Source organism: Poecilia reticulata, chromosome 8 (genome assembly GCF_904066995.2).
Source record: "Poecilia reticulata chromosome 8, P_reticulata-male-v2, whole genome shotgun sequence".
Classification (NCBI taxonomy): Eukaryota; Metazoa; Chordata; class Actinopteri; order Cyprinodontiformes; family Poeciliidae; genus Poecilia; species Poecilia reticulata.
This window is the reverse complement of record NC_088837.1, coordinates 1,558,929-1,578,253: the sequence shown is the minus strand read 5'-3', so window position 1 is coordinate 1,578,253 and position 19,325 is coordinate 1,558,929. Positions and strand designations below refer to the sequence as shown.

Here is a 19,325-nt window from a genome sequence, read left to right as displayed (position 1 = left end):
AACCAGAAACCTGAGAACCACAGCAGAAGGAGTGAAAACAGAGCGTCTTTGATCGAGGGTTCTTTGATTCCAGTCATTCCAGAGTTAGAGAGAAAAACCCCAGTCTGTCAGACACTTTCAGACAGCTCTTCTACCACTGCAGTTTATTACATTTACAGCATTCTCCAGGTTATGTAATGTACAAGTTTGTAGTTCACAGGACAGAAGTTTTACTTGTAAATCCACTAACATGCTGTTATACATATTAGCTACACAGTCCAGTGATGTGGACACCTGTGTTTACAGAATAAATGTTATGAACATATTGCAGCAACAATATGTTATTACAGTTGATCATTTGCGTAATCTACAAAAAGTCATGACCTGATTCCATTACTTCATGTCAAAATTACAGTGAATAACAATAATAACTAATCTACAGCATGAAATAGCGAGCAGTATTTTATATTTATGACTTGAATGTGAAGTCTGAGCTTCAATGTGGATTTGTTTTAGATTTTGGAGATCAAAGCTTGACTGGTTATATTTCCTTGAGCTGTTCTGTTTGTGACCTCAGAGGTGTTTTAGAGAATAACCAGAGTCAAGGAGACTACATGTTCAACATCACAAACTGCTGTGAAGTTAGTGTTTTGATGCTATTAGGCTTCCTTACATGGATCACTTTATTATTTGACTTTTCAAACTGCATTTGACTGTATTGCCTTATAAAGGATGAAGGTCACAGAATCCATTTTGAATGGATGTAAGTTGAATTGTAAGTCTCTGTACTTGGATTGACTTCAGTAGTCCTGGAAAGAAAGTTTCTGCTTGTCTTGTAAATGTTAAAGGTGGGCGGATGATTACCAGCGTGGTAAGATTTATACTTTAGTTCCAGATTTCCTCTTAAGATTTTATGAAATTTGAAATGAAATGAAATTTATTCATGCAAAATTTTTCTATTATAGGTTAGACTGTAATAGAGGTTGGAAATCTGATATTCACAGATGTTCTTCTTCCAATCAGACCCAGTTTGAGTTGTTTTGAAAGGAAGAAAGTCAGTCCGGCTGTGGTTCAAAACCAGAAAATACATTACCCAGAAGCCCTGCACAGTTCTGACTCATGGCACACTTTTCAGATTTTCTATTAGTAAACAACTGAAACTCATGTCTCGTTTCTCTCCCCCACAGAATAAGACATAGTCATAGTCATATCTTATTCTGTGACATAAAACACAATCAGGCTTATGGCTGTAATCATGCACAACATATTGTTTCTTCTAGTCCTTACTGTATGCTGCATGAAGAAACTGGAGGAGAAATGATGATAAAGTTCTGACAAATTTCCTCAAAGCTCAGACCTGTAATCTAGATATTCAGATTCAACACAATGTGTGAATGTGTAACATTTACTAAGTCATACTTTAAAATCCAAGAGAGTCCCTTTTATATCAAATTAAATTTGCATTCACATCAGACATGGGTCTACTGTCTCTACTTCTTTCTGTCTATTTTGCTCATCACCGCCTTGACATCGACTGGAACGGAGGCGGCTGCGGCCTTGGCCTTCTCCTCCTCCTCTTGCTGCCACAGGATGATGGGATGGATGCCGGCGCTCCGGTTCCGAGCGTTGTCCTCCAGCTGCGCCGGACTGCAGCGGGAATGCAAACACAAGTGAGACAGGGGTCTGCAAACATGTTTTGCCCTCGTATCAGTCCAGCTAAATGAAACGGCAGAAAAAAGGCAGGAGTGACTGAGAAAGGGTTGTATAAACACTGGGAAGCCTGATTACTGAACAAGGAACAAAAGACTGATTGGCTGAATGATTACAGGTGTGAGGGGAGGGGGAGAGAGAGAGAGAGAGAGAGAGAGAGTACATGTGGGGCTATGAAAGGAGCATAATTAAGACATAATAACTAGACACAAGAAATAAGCATAACCTGAATCACTAAGGAGGACTGAACTAAGGCCCGAAACAAGGCTGAGCTAATCAAAGAAAGAGACTAATGAACACAGAGTAATAAACAAACCCAAAACAACTCAAACAGCCCAGGATCCTGACAGTTCTGTTGCAGTTGACCTTACTGAAATCATACACACCTGAAGTTATGGGCTTCAGGGCTCAGCGCCTTCTTCTGGATCTCCTTGTACGTTGGCGACTTGAGGTAACGGAAGAATGTGTCCTGTACAAAATAAAAAATATAAATAAAAAACTGTTATTTCACACACAACCTAAACGTCAGTGCCGCGGATTTGAAGTTTCTGATTTAACACAGTGGATGCCGTCCCTCCACTGTATTTTTCATTTATGCAATATTAATATCATTATCTTAATGTCATTGTATTGGTCTGACTGGAACCGCCCAAGTGAAGAACATCCGTCGACATCAGTAGAAGATGCTAAAACGCCTGACCTTTTTCATGAGCATGAAGACGTGTGTCTGAGCCGCCTCCAGGACGTAGCGGTGCGGATGCTCCAGGCCCTTCACCGTCAGGCCCATCGTCCTGCCGTCAATGTTGATCCAACGGGGGGCGCCCGGTGCCAGGAAGGTCCTGTTAGCATGAACACATGATTCATGATGACACCAGCTCAGATTCATCACAACTATATAGGCAAATAAATGCACAGAGTTATAACACACGTAAAAAGGCAGTACTGTGTGTTTCCCAGGCACATAGTCCCATTTATAGAACAATCAAATAGTTATGTTATCTTCAGTTCTGTAAAAATGCTGTATATATCAAATTATATCAAATATGACTTAAAAGAAATTTGACCTCAAACTGGACTCTGTCTCTTTAAGATACCAATACTCTTTCTTTCACTTTTTCTTCAGCTCATCATCACAGCTGTGCTCCTCATTATGCTGTTTGTCATTATGCAACATTCTTGGGGATGTTGCATTGAGAAGCAGCTTGTGTAACGAGTTCAGTGTTTGCTAATTTCTGCTGGCTAGTCTGAAGGAACTGAGTGGGGGGTTTGTGGGGAAGGCTGATCTGTGAGGCAGCAGTTCTGAGGAGGAGCTGCGTGGATTTATATGAGCAAAGCACTGAGGTTCCTCTGAATGGTTGTCATGGGAGATTCGAGGATTTCTCAAACATGCATAAATAATCGAGATAAAAGTAAAAAAACAAAAAAGTGATTGAAATCAACTATGTGGACATAAATGGTCGATTTTTGGGCTTACTTGAAGATGGACTCGGCCTTGGCTGACATGGAGGAGGCCGTGCCCCACTTCAGTTCCTCAGCTGCTTCCCAGAAGGCCAGGTTCTCCCCTGGAGTACAGAACAAACTTCTGATCAGATAATTAATTTTATTAAACATCACCTTAAAATTAGCATTTGCCTTCATAACACACAAGAGTCAGATCAATGTAACACACTTCCACCTTACACAGAATACAAAAACGTGCTGCTAAGCCCATCCATCCATCCATCCATCCATCCATCCATCCATCCATCCATCCATCCATCCATCCATCCATCCATCCATCCATCCATCCATCCATCCATCCATCCATCCATCCATCCATCCATCCATCCATCCATCCATCCATCCATCCATCCATTTTCTTGCACCCTTGTCACTTAGTGGGGTTGGGAGGGGTGCTGGTGCCTATCTCCAGCTAGTGTTTTGGGCGAGACGCGGGGTTCACCCTGGGCAGGTCGCCAGTCTGTCGCAGGTGCTGCTAAGCACTCTGGGAAAGAGTTCCCACTTCTGTCTTTTTATTCTTTCAGGGGGGTTTTTTAAGCGCTAACCTAAAATCTGTAGTTTATTCAACTCTTAGAGGTTTTACAAATTGAATAAAAAGTTAACACAACTTACTACTGTAAGTTTATCTTTAATAAACTCACATTTAGGTTCAAAACCTAAAACTCGCTAAATTATTTTGACTTAAAAAATAGAAGATTCAAGACACAACTAAATGTGGCTCAATGTTTTACAATGCACTGTGTGTTCTTTCTGCTAAAGGCCTTTAGTAAAGGATTAATCAATTACTGAATCAGTTGAGGATTATTTCAATAATCAATTCGTCATGATTAATCTGATTAATCGTTTCAGCCCTAACACACATGCAGAGCTGAAGATACGTAAAGCTGTAGCATCGTACCACTGAACTCCTTCTTCAGGAAGATCTTAAAATCGTCTCGGCCTCTCAGGTCCGTCAGGAGCTCAAACAAGCTGAAGGACCAGCGCTCCACTCGCATTTTAGTGGGAACGTCGACTCTGGGAGCAAACAGTCAGCCTTGTGTTTACAGCGAGCGTCATGTGAACTACTTACCAGTCCTGATGGGTTTTTTGGGGGGTTTTCTAGTCGTGTTCACCTTCTCATGTTAAGAGTCCAGTACGCATCGTGGTCCGTTTCCCACGGGTTGCTGGGTAGACAAGGAGCCAGGAAAGCATCGTGGTTTTTGTAGGAGGTGATGTATTTGACCAACCTGCAGGAATGTCAGTACAGTTCGACCTTCACCACCAGCAGCAACTCAGCCTATTTCACACTGCTGCAAAAATTCATAAACACCTGCAAATATCTGGTGTTTTAAATCAAAGGAAAAAAAACACAATAATTGGAGCTAGAAATAACAATTATTTTAGTAATTGATCATTCTGACAATTAATTGATTAATCTCTCAATTATCCTTATGATTAATCAGTTAATTGGATGATTTGCAGATTTGGATTTCTGGAATAATCTATTTCTACCTGTCAAGTTTCTAATAATTGTAGTTTTAACAGAACCAGAAGAACTTACGCTCCCAGTGAAACACTAGATTTGACCTTGGATCTCATGATGGCTTGCTGGTAGAAAATGTTCTAAAAAATATGAACACAAAATGTTATTTATTACATTGGAGAAAATAAAATCTCAGTGATTTCTGTGATTTTCAGCACCATATTGCTAAATAAACTAATGAGCCTAGTTATTAAAACATGTTAGATGCTTTAACTTACGACCCGTCTGTATTGGTCAAAGGTGATTTTCTGGAAGGAAGGAAGATAAAGATCATTATGGAACATTTTGAAATAGAATGCAAAAGTATTAAAATCCCCTCAGATTTTCGTTTCTGTCATGTTGCAACATCTTACTAAAGTACTTTATTAGAATTACTGTGACAAACCAACACAAAGTACAGCAGAGTTACAACACAAATAGAAATGAAATGTGGTTTTGAAAATATTTTAGAAACAAAAGTCTGAAACCTGTAGAAAAGGTTGTATCTATCCCCCTTTAGTGTGGTACTCCTAAATAAACTTCTGAATGAACAGAAACAGAATAGATCAATATGACTTGACAGGAGCCATAAACCCACAGCAGGTCTGATCCGATCCTTCAGTGGAACGGATCTGAAACCAAACCTGGTTCTACAAAGTATCGACTCCGTAAGGCCGAATAAACATTACACATTTATTTGTAATAAAAACATGCGCCTTTTATAATTAATCTCCACTTTATGTGTGTCTGTCATGTAATAACCCAATGAAATATGTTAAAGTTTTCGGTTAATATGGAGGAATATGTGACACAACCTGGCCTCGTTTACAGTAAAGCACAGACAGCTCTAAACCTAAACACAACACATAACGCTCAGAATGGCAGTACTGGATGATGATATTTACACTGTGGAACTACACTACTGTCTTTCTAATTCTAACTAATACTTGATCATAAAGTTGTTGATAACTTTTTACAGCTTTAATGTCTTCAGGAGCTAAATGGAGCACGGCACCACATCATATGCACACAGTGACGTCCCAAAGTCTAAGATTAAAGTTGGTTTCAAATACATTTGTCAAAAGTCTGAATTTAAAATTGTCTTTCATTTTGTGATGTCTCAACATTTGTTTTTAATGTTTTTGCCACTGATCTCTAATCTCATCAGAGATGATCTGAAATTGTGCTGAGATGTTGACAGAAACAGGAGTTTTGGATGCACTTTGAGACCTTTGGACCACACAGTGTGAATACAGTCAAACTTTACACCTTCATCTCTTCATATTAAGATGATCTGTTTGAAAGAAGAACAAACAAATCAACAAGAAAAAGAGATTAGTAAAAATGTTTCATTACAGTCAGTTTTAGACGTGATATTTCTACTTCACAAACACAAAGACACAGGTTGAGATGTGTTTTTTTGTGTGTGTGTATGCGTGTGTGCGCGTGCATGTGTGTGTGTGTGTGTGTGTGTGTGTGTGTGTGTGTGTGTGTGTGTGTGTGTGTGTGTGTGTGTGTGTGTGTGTGTGCGCGTCTACTGACCTGTTACCTCTTCTACATTGGGATTAATAAGTCGTTCTGGACCAACGTCCAAAGCACTGTGAGTCCGGCGCTGGACAAGCGAAACATACAGAGAATGTAATTATTTAGTCTGGGATTATAATAACCAATCAGTCATAACATTCTGAACTCTGACAGGTGACTTAAAAATCACCAAGCAGTGGGTGATCTGCACTGTAGAAGTGTAAAAGCTGAAGTGGTGAGTGCTCTGTGTGAGGCCGTATGCAGTTCAGTCTGGATTTTCATGCCGGCTCATGCTAACCACTAATGGCTTCCAACCACCAGCTTGCAAAGTGAACTCAGGATGCATTATGGGAGGAAGTCCCTCCATCAGACCAAGCGATGCTCTTAATCTAATGGAGTTTTAGCCTCCCTTAGTTGAAGGGATTTTCTGGGGGTGGAATCCATTTACCAAACTAGTTCAAAATCCTGCAAAACTCAGCTGCACTGTTCTGCACTGAGGAGAAACTCTTTCCAACACATTTTGAATTTTTTATTTTTTTTAAAAAACCTTTCTTATCTTTTTAAAGAGGCAAAAGCATGAAAATGTTCAATTATTTTTTTGACATTAGAAGGACATTGATAAAATGTTTGATAAAATGTCTGGTAACACTTTATTTTAAGGTGGTGAATAAGACTGTCATGACACTGTTATAAACATGACATAACACCTGACATGAACATGAATAAGCCTTCATGAATATTTATGACTGTTGTCATAAAGCGTCATTCGGTAAATTATGACACTTTTAATACAAAGTTGACATTATTCAAAATGTCTTTGTTATGACAACTTGACTTTAACCAAGACATCATTACTTTAAATGATTACTTTAAACTTTACCTTTAATAACATAAAGTTACCTAATTTTTAAAGTGCAATCAGTAATACTTTTAGAACAAATTTATATTAGTAATGATTTCTTGGTGTGGATTGATGGTGTGATATGTGCTGTATGGTATGGTATAGTATGTATGGTAAGGTGTGATTAATACAAGTTAACGAAAAATCTAACTTACCTTAGATATCCTTTATGATCTGATTAACATGTCATTGTGTTTGTTCTATTATTCTCTTGCAAATTATTTATTTCAGTTAAATTTTACACTTCTGAAAACACATTTATATGAGGATTTTTTGGACACAGCTTTATATCCATCTATCAGTCCAGATAAATCAATATTAGAGAATGGACTGGTCCTTGATGTTTCTCAGAAGCTATTATTGTTACACATGAACCATCACTGAGTGGCTGTAAAATTATGACTGATGTTTTTCCAAACACATAGAGAGAATGAGACAAACTGACCGGAGGCCTGTTCACAATCCAAAAGGCCCTCTCCTGGCAGTCAAAGACCACTCGGTCTGCCTTGTTCCTGTCTCTACCAGCCCTGGAAAACACAGAAGCAATGGAAACATGGAAGAGCTCCAAAGAAATGAAACACAAAAAACAGCAAACAAGGAGGCACATCCATGTCTATTCATGTTGAACTTAATAACAGATGTTGTTAAAAACTTGAAAACAGTGAAGATGCTCACATTCTGAAGACAGATGTTTACCATGCTTGTCTTTCATAGGTATGTTCACACCACAGGTTTCAGTGATGTGAACATATTAATGTCGGGACTATTCTTAAAGCATTAGTATGTAACTTTTATAAACAGTGCTTTTTTTTTCTTTTTACTTTCTCTCTCTCTCTTTTTTTTACATATTTGTCAAAACTGTCAGTTTGTGGTGGCAATATAAGATGAAACAGATCATCTGTGATCCTACAGACATCTGTAGAAATGCACCAGTTGTGGTCAAAAACAACCAATCAGAGCCAACCTAAAGCCACACATAATTGTAAAGAGGAATGAAAAAAAAACTTTGTTGGTGTGTGATATGAAATACTCCCTGATTACTTCTGCAAGGCACTAATGTTGTTTGCTGAAATAGGCAAAGGTACCTAAGCATCGCTTATCTTTAAAGAGACAGTGACGAAATACGTGCCTTTTCACTGAGTTTTATCTCAAAACATTCTGTTTATCAAAGAGCCACAAGGTGAAAGCAGATCTTTCACCTTAATCATCATAAAGCATTCTTAGACTGAGTCTGTGTAGTTTTTCCTCATTCTAACACGCCTTTTGAAATGGGTAGTTCAGTGGTTTACCATATTCTTAAAGGTAGCTCAGTGCTTTATAGAGCAGTTTGTGTTCTGGGTGCCTCCAGAAACATGTCAGCTCCAGAATACACAGACCTGAAGGCCATGGCCATCAGAACTGGTGGTGTGTCTGTGTATGTGTGGCTGTTTTCTAAAGGCATGCATGAAGGTATACCCAGGTCACTTACTTGTACTGCTCAGTGGCTTGCATTACAATAAAGTCCCACTTGTGGTTCAGCCACTCATGGAGGTGGTTGTAATCTACCTGTTTAAAACACAAACAGGGTGACAGTGTGGACCAGGTGAGTCTCATGATGCATCTACTATAGAGAAAAAACACAACAGATTTAACGTCCTGAAAACACATCTATGCTGTAAACTACTCAGTTTGAGACACGGAATCATAGGGAAGCAGATTAGGTTTGGGGGAAGCGGTGGTATTTTCCATTTCTAAATGTGAGTGTTTTACTTTCTGCCAGAAAACAGAAATCCTGACTAAATGAAAGCAGCTAAACGTAAGGTAACGTTTTGGACAGCTCAATTTAATGATGGGAACAAGCCCCAAGATGCTAATGGCTAACAGAGACTTATCACTAGCATCATCCATGTATCGTGGCCCTTCTAGATGTGTGTGTTATCAAAATCATGGTGTGGCCCACACAGCACAGGTACCTGCTCATAGGGTTCCAGCATGCCTTTCTTACGGATGTTCCTCTTTGCCAGGTAAATGGCTGGAAAAAAAGTGAAAAACATGAGGCTGTGTTATGTTTTCATCATTTAAAGAACTTTGAACTGCCATGTTGTTTAGCTGTGCTATACTAACTACTTAACTGAACTTAACTTTAATTGGCAAACAGAACTTTCAACTTAAAAAACAAGGTTAGCATGATATGGAAACCAGAGGAACAGTGTGTTCAGGGAGCTTAAACACAGGGGAGGTCAAGCAACCTGTGATCAAGGATACGGGAACCAGGGGAACTGAGGAGGGAAAGCGAATAATTAACACAATGAACCCAGACGAAGTTCATCTTACTCACAGATGGATCTACAAATGAAAACGCTAGACTGACATAGTAGAATAAACCAACAGACACAGAGGAGAAGAACACATCAACTAAACACAAAGCAATGAACTGGTGTGGTGAGACACCATCAACAATGATGAACACGGAGAAATGAACTAAATATGGCAAGACCTAAATGACAATAATGATTCCAGAAATCTCAGGACATAAATTTGAAAATTAAAAATAAAAAACCTCAAATATCACATGATAACGAAAGACTGAGGACTGTTTTTTACTGCAGGGAAATCAAAACCAGCTTATAACCTTTAAACACAGCCTCGCTTTAAAAATATTAACTGAACTATCTGAACTATCCCTTTAACTAACACTAACTGTTTAGTTTATCCAGGCTCATCAGGGACACACAACATCAATCATCACTATTTTGGGTAGCAACACTTCTCATTGAAACACCTCACCTACCATAATCAGAGTCCTCTGGAACCCATTGCTGTGTTGGCCAGAAGTAAGGGGTCTGAAAAGGTTAACATTGGTATTGACGGCTTTGAATATACAATAAAGTGATTACCAACTTCCTACCAAAGTGCAGGGCTCTGATGTTTTAAGGAGTGGTGTGGTTTCCTCCAAGTAAATTAAAGCCATTTTAAAAATCATGATTTTATCATTTGTTAGCGGAAAAACAAGTCTTAATTATCTGAATCTTTCTGCTAACAAGGAGAAATATAATAATTTAAAATAAATAAATACAGAATGAGATACTTTAATTCTTCCTTTGGAATGTGTCATGTCCCACTTTGCTGTCATCTGACAAACTCATTTACAGGAATCATGTGAAATGATCACACAAGCATTTTGTTTCCGATTAAACAAATGTGTTATCGGAACATGAACGATCTGAATGTATTTGATCAAAGTTCAACATTTTGAAGGAGGTTGAAGCTAAGTGCTAGTGCAGGGGTGCCCATAGTCAGTCCTGGAGGCCCGGCATCCTGCATGTTTTAGGTCTCTCCCTGGTTTAACGCACCTGGATCAAATAATGGCTCGTTAGAAGACTTAAGGAGAACCAATGTTCTGCTGAAAAGGTTGTTACCACCAGGGAGAAAACTAAAACATGCAGGATGCCGGCCCTCCAGGACCGACTTTGGACACCCCAGTGCTAGTGTGTGTGTGTGTGTGTGTGTGTGTGTGTGTGTGTGTGTGTGTGTGTGTGTGTGTGTGTGTGTGTGTGTGTGTGTGTGTGTGTGTGTGTGTGTCCATTCTGGATCCTCCAGGTATCCACTAGAGGGCGCAGTGGACACAAGCAGCAGCATAGACCTGGAGGGTGGCAGTACTCCGGTACTGGCTGCCAGTCCACTGAGTGTGTTGAACCTTATAGACACCATGGAGCTGCCTTCAAACTTCCTCCTTCAGGAATTAGTGGATCCACAGAACCAAAGGTCTCAAGAAATAGCGCCACCACAGGCGAAGAAGGGAACAAGTTTTTCAAAGGGTTTAGTTTAGTTGACACACTATAGTGTGAAAGTGACCCGCAGCAGCTAAAAAGGTAACAAATGTCGCAATTTTGGTCCTCAGTCTAGACAAGTCTACTGAACTATCAGGAGTGAAAATACCCTCAAAATCCTACTGCCATGTAAGTAACCGTAGCCCTCCAGGACCACTTAGAGTTCATCAGAGAGCCCTTGTAATAACTACTGTGATGTGTCACAGTAGACGTATTTTAAATCTGCTTTGGTCTTGGCCTAGCCTAGACTAGCGTTAGCTTTAGCCTCTGTGAACAACCTCTTTGGATTTTCCACTAAGGGAAACTTCCAAGTGCTTATAACCTTTCAGCAAAACATCAATTTAAAACTCATTGAATCTAGTGAAACAGAAATGGCTTGAAGGCATCAGTCATCAGAGAAGCAGCAGTGATTTGTCTGTACCTGGAAGCGGTAGAGGCTGCTGTCGTTACACATCACCAGCTTCCTGTGGTTCTGCAGGGGGTAGATGTAGCCATAGGCCATCAACATGGTGCCAAAGACCTGCGCTTCTGGAAAGTTCAAAGAGGCAAGCAAAAAAAGAAGCTAATCAGATAGCAATCTGTTATATGTCATATTAGTTGTTTTCTGAGATTCAAAAAACTATATCTTATTTTTTTGAGGAAAAAAACCCTCTGAAAACCATCAAACTGAATAAATGACAAATAGAACTATTTCCAGATTCATTATTTCACATATGTTTGATGTGAAATAATGCAAGGACGACTTTAGGAGACGTTAATACTTGATTGTGTTCATATTCTTCCCTGAAACTTTTTACTACAAACATATGTTCATGTGATGCAAACAAAGAGTTTCTTTTTAAAGATAGGACAGAGAAAATGGAGACAGACAGCAGGTGCACCATGTCCTTCCTTATTAGATCAAAGCCAGACTGATTCTATCACACTGTTAAACAATCCAGAAATAATATTATATAGCATTCATACTGTAAGTTAATTCAAGTCAAAAGGAGGATCTGTGGAGACAAGAAAAAAAAGAATAATTTCTGCAGCTCTACAAAACAGGCTTTGGGAAATTTATGGCGTAACAATACTCATTTCTATTTCTTTTAAAATAATCAAACATTATTACTAGAACAAAAACTGTTTTTTGCCTTAATTACAACTATAACATTTATTATTTATTTGTTATTAATATATCCATGTTCTGTTTGGAGATGATTTCTTCCCTTCTTTTTATATGGACTTTGTTGTGTCAGTCATAACTTTCCCTCATTGTGCTCCTCGCTCTTCCTCAGCTGTTCTTTAGCGACAGTCTCCAGTTATTCTAACAAATGTCGTGTCTTCTCTGGGGTTTCCTCTCAGTTGGAAGTACCCAGAAAATCTCCAAAGGGGAGCATCCAGTAGGCGACCTGATCAGATCCCTGGACCATCTCAGTTGACTGTTTGTGATACGGAGGAGCAGCAGCTCTACCCTCCATCTCCTCTGGATAGAAGGGCTGCTTGTCCTATCTGTAAGGCTGAGTCCAGTCACCCTCTGGTGGAAGTTCATTTTGGCTCCCTGTCTCTAGGATCTTGTTTTTTCTTATCATGATCTCTACCTCATGACCATTGATGAGGGTTGGTATGAAGACAAACCAGTAAATCAAGAGTTTTTTCTGTGTCATTCAGCTTCCTCTTCACCAACAGCCAGACTGTACTGCAGACAAAACCACAATCTGTCCATCACTCATGAACAAGATGCCTCCATACTTTAACTCTTGTGCTTGAGACAGACATTGACTCTCAACCAAAAGTGAGGCGTCCATCATTTTCCGGTGGAGAACCATAACCTCAGTGATACTCTGAGCTTCCCAAACCAGATGTAGACTCTCTGTCCCTCCAGACAGGATCAGGGACAAGGGGTTGTCCTGGTGAAATCTAACAAGTTTGAGTTTATGCCAAAACTGCAGACACAGCTCTTGCTTTGTCCATGCAAGAAGTGGAAACTCATTCTATTAGCGTATTATATAAACTTTGTGTTATGTTTTTTTTAACCGCACCTTTGAAAAAAGCTGATAAACCTGGTTATACATGTGTATTTTCTTTGTAGTAGACACCATTGCATCATTAGTCATGGAACAGAGTTTGAGCAGTTCTGCAAATCTTTGCAACAGTAGCACCAGATACACATTCTTTATTCTAGAATCACAGGGACTCATATGGGAAAAATAAATAAATAAAGAAACAGCTGTGCCTCTGTGAGAAAAGAAACACATTTTGACATTCCCAGTGAATACCTTCTGTTGTAGTCTTCATCTTGTTGCTAATCCAAGCAATTATGTTAGCACCTGTTTGGAGAAACAGAAAATATGAGCACAGTCAACCAATCATGGCCTCCTGTCAGTACCTAATGTTTATGTTTGTGACAAATTGGCTGCTTTATTTTTTTTTTACAAAGTTTTTTGATGGTGTCATAGAATCAAACACTTCTTAGATTTTGATTTCCTTGTATGATGTTAAGGTAAGTACGTTTGTTCCACAGTTTCCCCTCCTGAATGACGCTCTTGATGCTCTGCAGCTGAAAAAGCTCAAGCGTTGTTGAAAACATCAGATTTCTGTAATGTTTAAAAATATGCATGTTGAAAATGATGATACATAAAAATCCATCCAATCTCCTAGCAGACTGTCTGTCTCATTCCTTCCCACACATTTTACACCTGACTGAAGATTTATGTGCCTGGAGGTGTACCTCAGTCTTAGACTCGGTTGGAAAGCTACTTTGACTTGTAAAGCACCATTCAAATCTCATCCACTTATCAGCTGCTTTATTTAGCTTCTGTCAGCAGCTTAGGCACTGAGACAGCCTGTCGGTGTTTTCAAACGATCTGTGATTTTTGCATTATTCAAAAGAACTTGTAGAATCTGTTAATCCGCCCATCATTCAATCTGCTAGTGGAAATTGATGCTCTCTGCTCTCCATAACATTCTCTGGACACCTTTGGCCGTCTTATATTCCACCAATGTCTGCAATAGATCTATGAACTGTTTTGTCTCTGAAATTGAAAACATTCACCCGTAACTGTTTCATCCTTACAACACAAATGGTTGTAAATATTGCTTAAAACTCTCTGCACCTTCTTCTCCCTCATGTAATATTTCCAGTCTGCTGTCTATCAGTGAAATACCCTTCATCATCCATACGTCTACTGGACCCCTGTCTACAAAGACAGGTCAAACTTTGTCTCTTGTTTCTCATTGCTGACATATCCATTCTTCCCTCACCTCTCTGCCCTATTTAAAACAGCAATAATTACACCAATTTTTCAGAAACCTGACTTAGCCACCACTGATTTTTATGATTTCAGACCAATTTCCAACCTCACATTTCTGTCCAAAGTTTTAGAATAAATTCTCCAATCAGCAGCGGTGTCAAAAAAATATGGTATTAATTTCTATTACTACATGAATGACATCCAGCTCTACCTCTCCCCCCGACATATTGCATCTTTACCCCACCCTGCTCCCCATCTTGACTGCTTACAATATATTTACCTCCACAACCTCAGCCCTCCTCATCTCCTTCATGTCTACATACCATCTCATCTCATTTGTTCCTCTTTTGACTCTTTTCTGTCTACACCTTCTCTCAACACTGCTCCACTGTGGATCTCAGGACTTCCAGGTGCTCTGCTCCCAAACACTAGAACAATCTGCCACTGGATCTCTGAACCACATTGTTCCTGCACATTTTAAAATCTCTCCGCAAAACTCACTTGTTCAGACCAACATATCCTAGTCTTGAAAGGCACTTGAAAGAATCATTTTCTCCTGTCATCCACAAACGGCTGTTAGTGGTTTAGAATATAATTTGATTCATTATTATTTATTATTTTAGCAATAATTCACTACCAATGTTGTCTTGAGACAGAAAAAAAATATTTCCAAACCAGCCATACAAACTATGTCAAGTAACAACAACTATCCAAACTGGTCAACAATAAAGTCAAGTTCAGTTCATTATTCAAATTGACTTTAAAAAACTGCTGAGAATTCCCCCTTAACAGGAAGAAACTTCCAGCAGATCCAGAACATACATGGATGGATGGATGGATGGATGGATGGATGGATGGATGGATGGATGGATGGATGGATGGATGGATGGATGGATGGATGGATGGATGGATGGATGGATGGATGGATGGATGGATGGATGGATGGATGGATGGATGGATGGATGGATGGATGGATGGATGGATGGATGGATGGATGGATGGATGGTGCTACTTTTTTGTACGTGCATAGAGCCTGTTAAATAAGCTAATGAACTAAACCAGGGCTTTTCAAAGTGTGGAGGAGCTAGCCTAGCCTCCAGCCTTTCAGAGAGTAAATCTCCATCTGTCCTGCCTTTACTACTGGTGCTATTTCTTTTTTTCTGTTGCTATCCTTGATGTTTTGTTCATATGTTTTTCTGATGCTGTGGGGCTAACCTGCTTTAGCTATGTGTCATTTAATGTGCAACAAACATGTTAAATAAAATAGAATTCATGTAATTACTTCCTTAACTCTGTGGCAGTTATTTATTTAAATCTGAAATAAAACAGTTTGTTGTGTGTGTCAGCCTCACCAGTGATGGCGTGAGGAATGGTGGTGACGTTGAGCTTCTGCTCTGAACCTTTTACTCCATTTTTTGGGTCCTGCATCTCCACCACCATGGCGTCTAGCTGGAAGAAAGAAACATTCACACATGTGAATAGACAGAAAAATGTCTTTTCAGCCAAAACACTGTGAAGTTCTTCCAGGTAAATATTAAGGAAGGAATTTGGGATGATGAACTCCATTGTTTATGTCTACTTAAGCTAATAACAGCACCAATCAGCTGCCACATTTAAATAGCGACAATTGGATTTATCATGTAATCATAATTTCCCCACTTTGAGACAATAAAGGATATTTCTATTTTTCCATTCTACTCATATAAACAATACCTACTACCCTCCACCCTTCCCAAAAAACTATGGTTGTTCCAAAAATTACTTTGAAAAATAATTGTGTCTGGGTAGCATAGCTACTCCATGATTAGGAGACAAAACTAATCATGTTTTGTTTGATCAAAACAATTCAAAGTCCAGACTTAAATTCAACTGAAAATCTTTGACAAGACTTGACACTCATGGTCTCAGATGCTTTCCATCCAATCTGACGGCTTGAGATGTTTTGCAAAGAAGAAAGAGACAATATTTTAGTCTTTGAATGTTTACAGCTGGTGGAGAGAAATCTCCTAAAAGACTTGGAATTATTATTGCAAGTCTGAGAAGTATCGACTCAGGGGGTCTGATGGACACCAACCATGCTTTTCTACACTGTAAAAAGTACTTGTCGTTTTCCTCACACTTTCAACTAATGCACCATGAGTCACATGCAATGCCAATAAAATGCAAGTTTGTGGTTGTAACATTAGAAAACGGCAAATATCTTTTCATTCCCTCCTGTCAGTGAGTTTCTGAATGCTTGAAGGTATAAGCACAAGTTGACAAAGAACTCACCTGTGTCCAAATTTAAGTCCAGATTTGGTCACTTGTTATTGCAAAAAGACTGACACAATAAAATCCACATGTACATTTCCCTATCAGATAGTTCATTACTGTTTTTTATTGTGTGTTAAGACAAACAATATTTTCCTGCACCTTTTCGTTTAAAGTTACGATTAAGAATATTTCAACAACTAATGTCAGATTATAGGGACGGCAGTGGGTCAAGAGGTCAGAGTTCAACCTGTAAGAAGTGGGTTGCCGGTTCAAAGCCCTGCTCAGGAGGCTACAAGCACTAGCCTGAAGCAGCTGATCTATCCATGGGCAAGACGTTTACAGCTCTACATTGTGGTGGTCAGCTGATTTTATGGCAGCCACCATCAGTTTGTGAATGCATGTGTTATGAATGGGTGAATGGCTGAATGATTTGATGTATGTAAAGTGCTTTGGGGTCCTCTCTGCCAAGCCAGTACAGAACATTTACCATTTATTCTGCAGAATACTTTCTTTAGCAGTGACCTCTGACTGCAGAGCAACAAGCTAATTGGCTTCACAGTGGAATTAGAGGTTATCTTTAGTAAGCCTCGGCTTATCTGGCTTACCTACAGACCATAAATGCATATGAATACAGATCCATCTACATCAAAAACCATCTGACTGCCTGCTGGGAATGGTTTTCTGCAGATAAACTACATTTTAGAATGTTATAAAGCAGCAGAAGGTGTAATCTGGATACTTGAGGTTTAAGTTTGTTTTTTTGTACTAAACATATATTTCATAGCCAGTGTTTACTATTTTAAACACATTGCCACAATTAGTAGCAATGCAAAAATTAAGTAGAAGTGATAATGCTCTCACCAACCTTTTTGAGGCAGTGCGTACGAGGCCGGAAACGTTGCCCCCGGTTGGGACGCACTGTTCTGATCGTCATACTTGCAGCTTTCTCAGAGAAGATTAAACAAAATGTAGGTGTGACGTATCCAAGGTCTAATATTTGTAGCCAAAGAGAGAGAGAGAGTGTTCAGCAGGTCTGAACACTCTCCTCCATATTATGGATTACAGGAAAGGAGGAGAAAGTTTGTCCACCAATCAGCAGTCAGAATTCCTCCAGTGACTCCAGTGAAAAGCCAGACGGTGGAGCTGAGATGCCTGGTGGCTGGATTAATTGGAGGTTTAAAGGGCCATATACTTGACCGTCAAGGAAGAGAACACGTCTGCTTTACAAGATGTTTAACTATTATTATAATACTTTATTTCATAATGAACAAGATACAACCTCCCATTCTTTGTAAATTAGCTCAGTCAGATTGGACGGAGAGACCTTCCACAGATTCTCCATTGGCTTGAGGACTGGACTTTGATTGGACCATTCTGAAACATGAAAGGTGTGTTTCAATTGCGTTCAACATTTCAGAGGAACCAGGACAGTTTCTACAATAGTTTGTCCCTGAGTTTCCACTGCAGCAACCAGGACTACTAGCCCTGCTGTTGAGGTAGAACTTTTTAAATGGACCAATCTATTCCACTTAAACTTTCTGTTTGATGTCTTCCAATTATGCATCAATATTTCCACATGATGTTATTTTCTCATGATGACATCTGTTTTAGGAAGTGCAGTTGCTCCTGCAGCAAAAACAGCCCCATCACATTACAACTGTAAATGTAAATGTAAATGTAACGATTGTCATTATGGCCCAGCAGTTCTACTTCAGTTTCATCAGGACAAGCCAGAGGACAAGCCTCCAAAATAAAAGTCTTTGTCCCTGTGGACATCTGCAAACTGCTATTTGTATGTTTTTTTCCTTCCTTTTGGACTAATGGCTTCCTCCTCTCTAAGTGGCCTTTCAACCCATGTTGGTACAGCACATGTTTCACTGTGGATAATGACATTGTCTCGCGAGCTTCAGCCAGCAGCTTCACAAGGTCTTTGGCTTTTGTTCTGGGGTTGATTTGAACATTTTGGACCAAAACACGCTCATCTCTGGGACACAGAACCCTTCCTGACCGGTATGATGACTGGTTGGACACCCAATCATGTCTATACAGCTTCCGTTCAGCTGTAGAGAAGCTGCTACTCCACCGTATCGCACCGCTGAAGATGGCTGATGCCACCACAGAGTCAAAGACTTTCTCCAGGAGACGCCCCTGTATTCCAAAAGACATCAGTAGAATTACTGAGTTACCATCACTCTCTCTACTTACTTATTTAATTCAGAAAAAATATATATTCAGCTTGCTGATTCAGAATCATTTTGTTAAATCTGCTGTAGCTTTAAAAATAAAGTTAATAAATTCAAATCTCTAAAATGTTTGAATTACTGTGGCTCTGTTCCAGTAACGAATGAGGAAATGTATTCATTCATTCAATTGTTGTTGTTGTCATATTTGGTATGACAAATAGAAGTAGTGAATTATTACTCATAAAATAATTCATTTAAGTAACAATGTCCGCTTATTGAATAATTCTATTTAGCATCTGCAGAAACTTCTTCTCTAAATTAAACTAGAAAAGCTCTTATTCTAAAATGGCTTGTAATGTCAGATGACCCACCCAAACATTGATGCTGGAGCGCGCTCACGCGGCACACACCACATTGTGCTGCGTTCAAAGAGAGTCTGTTTTATTTTATTTTATTTATTTATTTATTTTTGCTTTATGAACTAAGCAGCAAACGTTTTATATGTATATACAGCTTTGGACCACTGCTCCATTGACAACCTCATTGTTATTCCACCAAATATTTCTGAACTATTGTTGTTTCTAAATGAATATGAACTTGTTTTCTTTGCGTTATTTGAGGACTAAAAGCGCTGCATCTTTTGTCGTTATTTTGACCATTTCTCATTTTCTGCAAATAAATACTAAATTTTTCGCTCGGAATTTCAGAGACATGTTGTCAGTAGTTCATAGA

The 19,325-nt window shown here is 39.2% G+C and overlaps 1 protein-coding gene across 1 annotated transcript; it reads right to left on the bottom strand.

Moving 5' to 3' along the window:
• Positions 1-112: 112 nt before the first annotated feature.
• Positions 113-17,519, bottom strand: rgs9a (regulator of G protein signaling 9a). Its single transcript, XM_008415226.3, has 17 exons — positions 17,276-17,519; positions 15,510-15,606; positions 13,183-13,233; positions 11,346-11,452; positions 9,886-9,937; positions 9,068-9,126; positions 8,584-8,660; positions 7,561-7,642; positions 6,240-6,302; positions 4,930-4,959; positions 4,730-4,791; positions 4,302-4,415; positions 4,088-4,203; positions 3,164-3,251; positions 2,390-2,528; positions 2,076-2,158; positions 113-1,626 (listed from the first exon to the last, which is right to left on the bottom strand). Exons 1-17 carry the CDS (start codon positions 17,342-17,344, stop codon positions 1,470-1,472), a joined length of 1,446 nt encoding a protein of 481 aa, XP_008413448.1. The 5' UTR covers positions 17,345-17,519; the 3' UTR covers positions 113-1,469.
• Positions 17,520-19,325: the final 1,806 nt, after the last annotated feature.